This window comes from Leptodactylus fuscus, chromosome 2 (assembly GCF_031893055.1).
Source record: "Leptodactylus fuscus isolate aLepFus1 chromosome 2, aLepFus1.hap2, whole genome shotgun sequence".
In the NCBI taxonomy this organism is placed as follows: Eukaryota; Metazoa; Chordata; class Amphibia; order Anura; family Leptodactylidae; genus Leptodactylus; species Leptodactylus fuscus.
The window spans coordinates 113,408,208-113,421,019 of NC_134266.1; the positions used below are offsets into that span (position 1 = coordinate 113,408,208).

Sequence of the window (12,812 nt, forward strand, 5' to 3'; positions counted from 1 at the left end):
GCAGAATAAAAACCCAAGCCATGAGAAGTAAAGCACTGTTGGTAGAGCTTACAAGCATAAAGGCACAGACCTTTTCAAGAGGCATTTAAAAAAAATAAATAAATAAATTGCACTGAAAGTCACCTACAGCACAGCGGCCTCCAAAATTGTTAAATGTAAGACTTTTAGAACAATGTTTTGTCCAACAGCTGGTTGACCCATCAAATCAAGTAATTGGAGGAGAAGGGGCCTTTATGGCAGAAAGAAGCCTCTCCTCATTAACACAGACCTGAAAATGCACCTGAAGTTTGCAAAAAGAAAAAAGCAAACAAACTGTGGCCTCAATTCTAAGCCTTGTGTCTAGAGGAAGCCAGATACTGCTCATCCCTACAGTTACGAATGGCCAGGACAAGGGAGACTGATGAGGGAAAGCTGAATGGAGCTAAATAGATATATATATATTTTTTTTTTTATTGAGATCCAGAGTTATCTGGACCTCAGACTGACCCAAAGGTTCCCCTTTCAACAAGATCATAAGTGTAAGCAAAAAACTAAGAAAACAAAGGACTGGGTTAGGAGCAACTCTGTGAATGTCCTTGACCATCTCTGGAGAGACCTGAAGTTTGTTGTCCACAAACTGTTCTTGTAAACCCTGACATAGGTTAAGAGATTCTGGCAGCACGGTGGCTTAGTGATTAGCACTGTAGCCTTCCAGTGCTGGAGACCTGGGATTGAATCCTGCCAAGGACAACATCTGCAAGGAGTTTGTATGTTCTCCCCGTGTTTGCGTGGGTTTCCTCCCACACATTAAAGACATACTGATAGGGGGAGAAAAAAAAGTAGGTTGAGATATTCTACAATGGCACATAATGAGTTAGATGATACTGATACACTATGGTTGTGTAAGGGAGTTTGACTAACTTCTTTCCAATACCAGGTACTGTCTTATTGGTCCCAGTCCAGCCCTGGTACTTTATAATATTTTGTGCAGATTCTGTGGTATAAAATACCTTTGAGGCACTTTCGTCATTAGTAGGGTGAACTGTACACCCTCCATGACTTGATTAGAAAACCTGTATATAGTGTGTGTGATAGAGATATGTTTTATCTATTTTATTTTTGCCAACCAACCACCCACCTCCCTCTCCTAGGTCACCTGGTTACCCTAACATGAATCAAGCTGGAATGATGGGAGCTGGACCTCCATATGGTCAAGGAATGAACAGTATGGCTGCAATGATGAATACACAGGGACCTCCCTACATGGGGGGTAACATGGCTAACAACTCAGGTAAGCTTTTTTTTATCATTTTGGTAACACTATGTAGTTGCAGTTATCTTTTAGTCTTGTTGCTTTACATTCAGCTAATGGCAATCTCTTTGACAGGCATGGCTGGGAGTCCAGAACTCATGGGCCTCTCAGATGTTAAATTGACCCCAACACCTAAGATGAATAATAAAGCAGATGGAACACCTAAAGCAGAGACCAAATCAAAGGTATATTGGAAGTGGGAATAATTTTTGGACTTTTGTTTCTATCTTATTGATAATTCTAGGGCACAATTCATGACTGGTTTTTGCTTTATCTGTTACTTTTAACTTTTTTTTTTTTAAGATGACGCATCCAATCCTGGTGATCTTGTGATAGCCTGTGTGGTGAAGTTCGTTCGGTAGAAGCAGTAGTGCGGACCCAACCAGTCAGAGACAGGGACACAAAATATTTAGGAAATAAATATTTAGCAAAGAGGTTTATTTAGAAAAAGCAGGAAAATAAATAAACCTTGGCTTCAGGTACACAATGAGAAAAATAAAATACAGCCTTAACTTGAGGCCAAATAAATCAAAATCCTGGTCGTTTGAGCGACTAAACCGTAACAATAACCTAACTACACATGTGGCTTACTAACAGCCACACAAACAAAGCAACAGGAAAGGTATTGTCTCAACGGACTCTGGGTAACAGGACAGACCCAGACACCTCTTCTCACTCCCTGGATCTGCCCTGAAGTGCAGGATCTGCAGCTGCCCAGTAATGAGTTGGGTTTAATGCCCAGGATCAAGCACTGTATGTGTACAGAGCTTGCTCCATATTAGATTAAAGAAACGTAGAACCTGCTGGAATGGACTCACAGTATAATAGTCATGTATGATGCTGACTCAATGCGGAATTACTGTCCTGTGGTAATACAATGACTGCATCATAGATGACTGATACTTTGCACACAGGTCTTCGGACAGTGGGTAAAAAAAAGGCTGATGCAGAACAACCCCTTGTGCATTGTACCTTTTTAAGGCCAGAGCCCCATGGGTCAGAAACGCAGCCGGAAAAATCACAGCGTTTTAAAGTAGCTGCAAAGTGGATGGGATTCTAGCAATGCCCATGTCCACTTTGCGGTAAAAACCGCGGTGCGGACACGCTGCGCTTTCCAAATCCGTTGTGATTTTGGAAATTGCAGGATGTCAATTATGTCTATGGAACTTCGATGCATTGCTTCTGCATTTTTTCCCCACAGCACTTTATTGCTGCAGGTTGCCTTGTGGGGCCTTAGGGTCCATTCACACAGTTTTTTGGTGAGGAAAAAATCTTCAGGAATTGGGAAATTAGCGGATTTTTTTTCCACGCGTTTTTCGCCAATTCCTTTGCCCAAATCTGCGACGTGGATTTTTGGCCTCCAATTGACTGCGTTGGTTTTTGCAGGCGGAATCCGCCTGAAGGAAACGTGTTTTTTTTTTGTTTTTTTTTTTCCCCCGGTGGCGGGGGAAAAAAAGCTTGCGGAACCCATAGAACTCTACACGAAGGCGTTTTTTCCACATGGATTCTGACACATGATTCAGTGCCAAAATCCTCGCCAAAAGACTGTGTGAATGGACCCTAAGGCTAAAGGTGTTTTCCGTGCTGAAAAAGAGAAATGGAATAGCAGACAGCGCTATTTTGTGTAGTGGGCATATCCTCTCCTATTCACTTAGAACTGAGCTCTCTGATTCCTGCTTGATTTTCTGTGTTGTAACTGCTGAGAATAGCTGATTGGTGAGGGTGCTGGGTGTTTGACCCCCTTCCACTAATCGGATATTTATGACCCATCATTAAGTTAGACTATTTTTAGCTTGGAAAATCCTTAGGGGTTTGACGTATCAAAAGGCCAAGTCTCTTTAAGAGTACAAACTTCTGATGACCTTTGACATAAAAGGAATAAAAACAGGAATAGATTTTTCATGGATTTGTAGTAGTCTATATGACTCAAGGAATATGTGCCACAGATCTTAGGTTGGCAGCTCAACTAGCTCTCAAAGGACAAGTTACTCCCTGCTCACCACACTCTCTGCTGGCTAATGTGACAACACACATACATTTTATCAAAACTAGGGATATTATTTTGGTTGGTGTGAACGATGTGCAGCTTCATCCATTCTCCACACTGGTTGTAATTTTGTTTTGCTTCGTCAACAGAAATCCAGTTCCTCTACCACTACAAATGAGAAGATCACAAAGCTATATGAATTAGGGGGTGAACCAGAGAGGAAAATGTGGGTAGATCGCTACTTATCGTTCACAGAAGAGAAGGCGATGGGCATGACTAATCTACCTGCTGTTGGCAGAAAGCCCTTAGACTTGTACCGTCTCTACATGTCTGTCAAGGATATTGGTGGACTCACCCAGGTCTGTTGTGTGTCAAAGCCTATTTTTTTTTCTGTTTGTACTGCTTTTTTTCCCAAAAAAATTTTATTTATTTTTTTTTCCCCCCTTTTTAATATAGGTAAATAAGAACAAGAAGTGGAGGGAGCTTGCCACAAATCTAAATGTGGGCACATCAAGCAGTGCAGCTAGCTCTTTAAAGAAACAGTATATACAGTGTCTGTATGCATTTGAGTGCAAAATTGAAAGGGGGGAAGACCCGCCACCTGATATCTTTGCATCTGCAGAGGCAAAAAAACAAGCAAAAATCCAGCCTCCATCACCGGGTAAGACAAATGCGTGTGAAAATTACTACACAGATAATTATTTTTATTTTGTGTTTCACATTGTTTCTTATGATTTTTCATATGTTCAGCTGGCTCAGGTTCCATGCAGGGACCGCAGACTCCTCAGTCCACAAGTAGCTCCATGGCCGAAGGAGGAGATCTTAAGCCTCCTACACCAGCTTCCACCCCACACAGCCAGATGCCTCCCATGCCTGGCATGAGGTGAGCTTAGACTTTAATCTAGTAAGTTTTCTTATTGAAACGAAGAAACTCTGATGTGAGAGCAGTTACAAAATACTGCTACTTAATTTGTAATCTACTGAAAGGACAAATGGTATCTGCTTGTGTTTGCAGTCCTATTTTGATTATAAAGGTATCCTTTTGCACAAGGTGGTATATGCTGGCATGCACTCACATACCCTTTCAGTGTTTATGCACCAGTATAACTTATTGGTGCATATTACCATGTTGTGTGCCAAGCAGTAATACACACCATCTTTACTACACTTATTTGTGATTTAAATCTTCTTGCTGGAAATAAGAATAAGTAGATATAATAGAGAATGAGTCTGTGGCCATTCTGCCTTTGTCACAAATAAAACTAACATCCACCATATTATATCTTGACAGTAGGTAAAGTCTGCACATTTAACCCTCCAATGTGTGGCATGTCTTACACCTTTTTCTTCTTTTTTGATCTCTGCATAAAGGAATAATTCAGTGGGCCTCCAAGATGCATATGATGGTTCAGATCCTTCTTATCAGAAACGAAATTCCATGACGCCCAATCCTGGGTACCCGTCAGACATGATGGGAAGAATGCCTTATGATGCTAGCAAAGATCCTTATGGCAGTATGAGGAAAGGTGTGCCTTAATATTTTAGTGGTATAGATTCTGAAACTGAAAATTAAAAACTAAATGTTTGTGTATTGGGTTAATCCTTATTTGCTCTCTGTCTCATTCAGGTGCTGATCCTTTTATGTCTTCAGGTCAGGGACCCAGTGGAACAATGGGAGACCCATATAGTAGGGCTTCAGGCCCAGGTATGCCAAATATGGCTCAGCGTCAGCATTACTCTTATGGCGGTTACGACAGAGTGAGGTAAGCCTACTGTAATGTTTTAGTATGCCGGATTAAAATGTTAAATGTTGCAGCAAATTTAACTTGTGTTCTGTTGAAGGACTGAGCCCGGACTTGGCCCAGAAGGAAGTATGGGGAGCGGTGGCACTCAGCCAAATATGATGCCTTCCAATACAGACAGTGGCATGTACTCACCAGGGCGCTATCCACAGCAAAGGTAAGATGAATTGTCATGTCCTGTTATGTGAAAGGAAATTTATGCATATGTTTGCTTAGAAAAAGTGTTTTTTATAGCTTTTAATAGCCTTTAATCTTTTTTTAAACGCTTTCATTTTAGGCATGACTCCTATAGCAATCAGTACCCCACACAAGGTACATCAGGTAGTCCTTATCAAAGTCAACAGAACCCAATGTATCAACAACAAGTAAGTATGTCTTGTACAATGCTTTAAGAACACAGTCTCCATCACCAGATTTCAACAGCTTATTGATGAGTCCTTTATAGTTGTCTGAGAAACCATTGATGCATTCACTTCCTATTTTATAACATTCCTTAATTTACACCCTTTCTAATCCTTAGAACTACAAGCGTCCAATGGATGGTAGTTATGGCCCATCTTCTAAACGACATGAAGGAGAAATTTACAATGCTCCTTACAGTGGGGCACAGAGTGGACAAGGTCAACAACAGCCGCAACCTCAACCGCAACAGACACCTGGGTCAGGGGTACAACCTACGACTGGACAGCCTTCTCCAGCAACAAGTTCACAACCTACTCAAGACCCTTATAGTCAATATGGAAGTGGTTATCCACAAAGTGCTGGGGAACGCAGGCCTACACCCACAGGGCAGAATCAGTTTCCTTTTCAGTTTGGACGTGAAAGGGTGTCATCCACTCCAGGGAACAACACACAGCCAGCTCTTCCACCTAGTGGAATGGGAGGCTCTACAGAAGGAACACAGCCTGCAGCCATGTGGCAGGGCCGAGGTGATATGGGCTACAGTTATCAAGGGAGGCCTGGTCCTCCTCCAGCCAGCACCCAAGGACCTAGTTATCATTCTGGGCCGCCTCGTGGAGATGATATGGTGCATTCAGACCAGCGACTTAGCCACGAGGGACAGTGGCCACCACATGTTAACAGGCAGCAGCCCCCATATGTGCCTGCCCCTGGCCCACCTATGAGTAGAGCTCCTCCACAATCTGGATTCCAAGCCTCCTCAAGCATGCCTAACCATCTGCCTCAGGTAGCTAGTCCAGCCACCACTCGGCCACTGGAAGCCCACACCTCACCCAGCAAGTCCCCATTCCTGAAGATGCAGAAAGCTGGACCCCCTGTGCCTGCATCACATATTGTGCCCACCCCATCCCAACCACCTCTTATTCGCAGGGACATAACTTTCCCTCCAGGTTCGGTGGAAGCCACACAGCCTATACTGAAGTCCCGAAGGCGCCTAACGGCAAAGGAAATTGGTATGTTGTAAGCTTGAAGAATGCAGCCATAAAATCTAGATGCCCTATTTGGGTATTAAAATGTGTTAACTATAGAATTGCCAGAAGGCTACAAAAGTGACAATTTTAAAAATAAATATACAAGTCTACTGCATGACCAACCCTCAAAATGATGTAGAATGAACAATTTTTGTATGCAATTTCCTCATTGTGTTGTATGCATTTTACAGTAAAAAAAATGGCTGTGTGTGGGCCATGTTAAAGGAACTTTCATGTCCTCTTCTATGTGACGTTATAGTCTGCTGCAAAGCTGACAGTGTGCTGGATTCAGTTTTGCAGCTATGTGCCCCAGTGCCATAGGTATTGTTCCTGTTAGTTTTGGGCTACTGAGATTACTGCATTGTCTATAGAGGAGTACCATCAGGGTTGCCTTCCTCACCACTCAGCGATGACGAGTTGTCCCTCTGACACTACGGTGAAGTCAGTAGCTTAAACTCATGGAACCAGGGCACATATCTGCAAATTTGAATTCCGTGCACTGTCAGCTTTGCAACAGTATATAATATGTCACATCAAAGAGGACATGAGAAGTTCTGTTTTACGTGTGCTGTGAAGTAATTGTTGGTAAGAACACATTAGTGTGTAAAATGTCATATGATTTTTATTTATTTTATTTTCTGGAAAAAGTTTAACATAAGACTTACTGTCACATTTCATTCTTAGGGACTCCTGAAGCTTGGCGTGTGATGATGTCATTGAAATCTGGCCTCCTTGCTGAAAGTACCTGGGCACTGGACACCATTAACATTCTTCTTTATGATGACAATAGCATCATGACCTTTAACCTCAGCCAGGTAAGACTACATTTAATCCCTTCCATGTTGCAAAAAAAAAAAAAAAAAATTTAAATGGGATACCTGATTTCTAACATTGATGGCCTATCCATAGAATAGGTCATCAATATGAATCTACTGGGGTCCAACACCAGGATCTCCACTGATTGTTACCTAGACAGCGCAACTCTAAGGGTAAGTTCACACAGAGGTGTTTTGTGGGGTTTGTTTTTTTTTGGGCAGCCTCCAAAATCCTCCATCAAAAAAGGCCTCAAAATAGAGTCCTATGTAATCCACTAGCTTTTTTTTTCTCCATGACCTTTCTTCAGGCAGATTCAGCCTGAAAAAACCAACAGGAGTCAATGAGAGGCGGAAAAAATGCTAGCGGTTTTTGACACTTTTTTTTTTGCCCAAAAAAAAAAAACTTCAAAAACCGCTAGAAGGTTTTTTTTCATGGTCCATACAGTGTGCTGGAGGAAAAAAACCTGAAAACGCCTCATGTCAAAAAACGCTTCAGAAAAACTTTCCTAATTCCTGAAGGGGATTTTTTCCTAACCAAATTCTTCGACACCTAACAACATGTGAACTAGCCCTAAGAATGGTTCACATACCATTGCTCATTCGCCATACAAACTGTATTGGTGAGTTGATGGGACAGTGCTGCAATGCCTACACTCTCCCGCTGCAGTTTGTATGGTGATTGAATAACAAGGCTTGTTGTATGTAAACTGTTCTTAGTTATGCTGTCTAGGTACCATGATCAGCTGATGTCAAGCCCCTGAAGATCTAATATTGATGGCCTATTCTAAGGTTAGGGCCTCATTGTTACAAACTGGATAACACCTTTTAAGTTTCCATTTGAATTTTTTTTACTCCCCCACCAAAAAAAGAAAAAAATTCACAAACACGTATGTTGTACAGTATTGTTTTGTCACTTTTTTTTGCTGCAGTGAATCATGACATAAAAAATACATATAAAAACTTTGAAACTTTTTTTTTTTTTTTTATTTTCTTTAAGTCCACTGCCTGGCCATATTCTGCTAAGTTTTCATGGGGTAAAATTAAGTTTAAATTGACATCAATTTTGGAGTATTTATCATGTTTTGATCATTTTTCATTCAAAGTTTTGGGAAGTGAAGGAGCAAAAAATAGGTAGTTTTAGGAACTTTAGTTTGTTTTCCCTGCCAGTGTTCCCCATATGGAAGAAACACTTGTATAGTTTAAATGCATTGTCCAGGTTTACATGCATGGTCAGAAGCAGTTAAAGAGGACCTTTCACCATTTTGCCCACAGGCAGTTCTAGATACTGCCGGAAGCTGACAGTGCGCTGAGTTCAGCACACTGTCGGCTTTTCCGATCTGTGCCCAGTGTGAAGAGCTTACGGTCCCGGTACCGTAGCTCTTCTATGGTCAGAAGGGAGTTTCTGACAGAGCCAGAGACGTCGTCCTTCACAGCACAGCCAATCGCGCTGTACTGTGAGAGCCGGGAGGAACGCCCCCCTCCATCTGCTCGCAGTACTCGTCCATAGACGAGCATTATCAGGGAGGGGAGGGGGCGCGATTGGCTGTGCTGTGAAGAAGGACGTCTCTGGCTAACTGTCAGAAACGCACTTCTGACCATAGAAGAGCTACGGTACCGGACCGTAAGCTCTTCACACTGGGCCCAGATCGGGAAAGCCGACAGTGCGCTGAACTCAGCGCACTGTCAGCTTTCCGGCAGTATATAGAACTGCCTGTGGGCAAAATGGTGAAAGGTCCTCTTTAAGTCCTTGTGCCCTGTATAGTGGCCAGGTGCCAGTAGTTCGCTCAACTCAGCCCAGCTGCTATATCAGCCATATATTAGGCCATGTGCGCCAGAAGTGGCCCTATAAATTGATCTGGCCTTAGGATACGCCAGACATATATGGCCTATTCTAATGATTCTAAAACCTGGATGACCCCTTTAAATAATGATAGTGTGTTTGGACATGGGGTTTTATTAAATATTGTACATAAACTAGAGAAAGAGGATGATTTTTTTTTTTTTTCCTTTTTTTCCTGTCTGTGTAACTCTTAAGAGACCCCTGAAACAGTGACAACTAATCAGCTTCTGAATGGGCACGATCTTTAGAGACCCAACCTCTGCTGTACACCTATGATGTTGTGATGTCTAGCTTTTTTTTTTTTTTTTTTTTTTTTTTTTTAATAAAAAAAAAAAGTAAAGTCCTTTACTTCTGAGCATGCAAATGACAAGTTGTTCTGTTTCTTCATACAGCTGCCTGGGTTACTTGAGTTATTGGTGGAATATTTCCGACGATGCCTGATTGAAATCTTTGGGATACTCCGGGAATATGAAGTTGGAGAGCCTGCACAAAAGACCCTACTTAATCCTTCCACTTATGACTCTCACGGCCCATTGGTAGGTGATGCGGTGTCCACTGATGAAGAGGACTGCCAACCACTGACAGATGGTGATACTCAAAGTGAGGATGAAGGTGAAGAAGAAAGGAAGGCTTATTCAGCACCCTGCAATCCAGGTGAAGATTCTCAGCGGCATGCCAGCAAGTTTGACAAACTTCCTATAAAAATCATTCAACGGGAAGATGCCTTTGTGTTGGATTGCTCACACCAGTTGGGTCGTCGTCAAGAATTTGATAGTGGTCTCTTACACTGGCGAATAGGAGGGGGTGACACAACTGAGCACATCCAGACTCATTTTGAAAGGCGTCCTGAGCCCCCTTGTCGTAAACGTCCCCAAACAAAGCGCCGTGCAAAGGAGCATCAAGTTCCTGTTGCAGAGGATACAGCTGCCACCATAGATGATGTTTTGTGCTCCCGATCCAGTTCTTTGCCGCCAGATTCAGGAGAAATTGCTGAAGAGGACTCTGAATTTCATTTAGGTGGTAGCCCTCCACCACGCAACAGACATGGTCTTAAAATTCTTGAGGATGAACCACGCAGCAAAGATGAAACCCCACTGTGCACACTAGAAGATTGGCAAGATGCTCTCTCTCGCCGTTGTGTGTGCATATCAAATATCTTGCGTAGCTTGTCTTTTGTGCCAAGCAATGACTTGGAAATGTCAAAGCACCCAGGACTGTTACTGCTCCTTGGGAAACTTGTGCTACTCCATCACAAGCACCCAGAAAGGAAACAAGCACCTCTCACCTATGAGAAAGAGGAGGACAGAGACCAAGGAGTTAGTAGCAATAAGGCTGAATGGTGGTGGGACTGTTTGGAAATGTTGCGAGAGAACACACTGGTCACCCTTGCCAATATATCTGGTCAGCTTGATCTTTCCCCATACCCTGAAAGCATTTGCTTGCCGATTCTTGATGGTCTGCTACACTGGGTGGTTTGTCCATCAGCTGAGGCTCAGGATCCATTTGTAACATTGGGTCCCAATGCAGTACTTTCTCCCCAGAGACTGGTGTTGGAGGCCCTTAGCAAACTGAGCATTCAAGATAGCAATGTGGACCTAATACTCGCCACCCCACCGTTCAGTCGTCTCGAAAAGCTGTATGGGACATTGGTGAGGTTCCTAAGTGATAGAAAAAACCACGTGTGCAGGGAAATGGCAGTGGTGCTTCTAGCAAACTTGGCACAAGGCGATAGTTTAGCAGCAAGGGCTATTGCCCTTCAGAAAGGCAGCATTGGTAACCTGCTAGGCTTTCTTGAGGATAGTCTGGCAGCCACTCAATTTCAGCAGAGTCAGGCTGCCCACTTACATGGACCCTCTGCTCCCTTTGAACCCACAAGTACGGACATGATGCGACGGGCCTCACGTGCCCTGCTTGCTTTGGCAAAAGTTGAGGAGAACCATTCAGAGTTCACACTGTATGAGGCCCGTCTGCTGGACATCTCAGTGTCTCCACTAATGAACTGCTCCGTGTCACAGGTCATCTGCGATGTTCTGTTCTTGATTGGCCAGTCATGACAGCTGCAGTGGATATCTTCCCAGAATGGTTTGTTCCTCCCTTCACCGTAGAAAGGAATCCTCCCTGACTGTTGATTCCATACCCTCTTCCTTTCCTCCCTTTTTATTTATGCAAAAACTACGTCTCAATCCACTGTCCGCCCCAGAGAGGAAACCTGGTCATCCTTGTGGATTTTCCCACCCACACTTCCTCTCTGTGTTTTGGTGTTAACCAAAGCTACTGTATTTCAGTGAAATTTTTTTTTTTTTAAATCTAGGGGAAGGGGCTCCACTGTAACTAAACTTCCCTCTCCCAAGTCTACTGTTTGTTAGGCCCACAACAGCCAAGGGATGGGCTCCATATTCTAAGGAGATAAAGACTTCTGAATCTTCAAGGAAGGAGAAGGATTCCCTTCTTATCTTAAAATTAACTTGCCCTACTCCTCACCTTGCAATCTTTAGACTAGAATTTGTGTGCCCTGAACCTTTAAACAGAAGAAGAAAAAAAAACAAAAAAAAAACCCCACCCAACCCGAACAGAGACATTTACCTTTTTAACTGTGCTGAGAAACCCTGCAGAATCCAATCGGAGCTGGAAAAACCCACAACCTCAGAGACTCCAGATGTAGGTTTTTAAATGGAGAGCGGCAAAGGTCGCTTTTAGTTTCCGGAGGAGAGAGAGACGCAGAGAAGTCGCTTTTCCCCCAAAGTTTCATGTGAAGCAACACCCTTACCTCTTTAAACTTAGATTGTAATAATCGGAGATCGCCTCTTATAACTGGTTTTAACCTTTAGCTTGTAGGTTGCAAGCTGCGATGTCTGTATATATATGATGATGTACATTAAAGACACACCTCTTGTATTCCCCCTCAATATTTCCTCACTTAACCCTCACCACCCTCACAAGCTCTTTCTTGGATCTATGGAATAAATGGAGGAAGGGTCACGGTTATTGTCCCTAAGGCCCTTTCGACCACCCTCCCAATGGAGGAACATCTTATAGATGGTTTGACCCACAGAGCAGCAACCCCACCCATCACCTTTCCCTCTTACACCCTTTGTATATCCAGCAATCCTATCAACTTTTACTTTTCTCCATTTCCAATCAAGGTGTGAGTTTTTTTGTTTTTTTTTTAGTTTCAGTTCCAACAATTTGACATTTTTTTTCCAGCGATTTCTGCATATTTGTAGCTCTGAAAAAATGTAAATTTCAGCCTATTCCTCCTTTTATTTGTTTTATTTTTATTTTTGCTTAATGATATATCATTTATTCAGTATGAAATCTTTATACTCTATGTTCCCGTGTTAAGAATAAATGTACATTAAATCTTGTTAACAGAGTTGTGAAGAGCTTTTCTATGGGTGGATAAAAATCTTGAAGTTTATCCGTGATGCTTCAACATAGTGGAAATGCTTGGCTACTGTTTTTCTTCCTTACTTTTTTTTTTTTAATTTAAAGCGGCTCTATCATTGGGAAAAGTCATTTTAAGCACATCCTTGCATAGCCTTAGGCTATTTTTACACCTACCATTTGTATGTAAATTGCCTCAGTGGATTTTGAATAAGTTTGTTTTTATCCATATGTTAATGAGCTTAGACCGTGCATCGGAATTG

General features: G+C 42.5%; 1 protein-coding gene across 2 annotated transcripts in view; it reads left to right on the forward strand.

Moving 5' to 3' along the window:
- The window catches only part of ARID1A (AT-rich interaction domain 1A), a 49,602-nt gene extending 37,096 nt beyond the window's left edge, over nucleotides 1–12,506 (forward strand). Inside the window, exons 9-20 of one of the 2 annotated variants that reach the window (XM_075264424.1) lie at nucleotides 1,131–1,270; nucleotides 1,367–1,476; nucleotides 3,428–3,637; nucleotides 3,735–3,939; nucleotides 4,029–4,161; nucleotides 4,650–4,804; nucleotides 4,906–5,041; nucleotides 5,121–5,237; nucleotides 5,358–5,445; nucleotides 5,601–6,492; nucleotides 7,195–7,325; nucleotides 9,558–12,506. In XM_075264424.1, coding sequence (XP_075120525.1) covers nucleotides 1,131–1,270; nucleotides 1,367–1,476; nucleotides 3,428–3,637; nucleotides 3,735–3,939; nucleotides 4,029–4,161; nucleotides 4,650–4,804; nucleotides 4,906–5,041; nucleotides 5,121–5,237; nucleotides 5,358–5,445; nucleotides 5,601–6,492; nucleotides 7,195–7,325; nucleotides 9,558–11,219 — 3,979 coding nt within the window. In that variant the 3' untranslated portion in view covers nucleotides 11,220–12,506. The remainder of the gene's footprint in view (nucleotides 1–1,130; nucleotides 1,271–1,366; nucleotides 1,477–3,427; nucleotides 3,638–3,734; nucleotides 3,940–4,028; nucleotides 4,162–4,649; nucleotides 4,805–4,905; nucleotides 5,042–5,120; nucleotides 5,238–5,357; nucleotides 5,446–5,600; nucleotides 6,493–7,194; nucleotides 7,326–9,557) is intronic. The other variant, XM_075264425.1, reaches the window with a different exon arrangement.
- The last annotated feature ends 306 nt before the right edge of the window (nucleotides 12,507–12,812 follow it).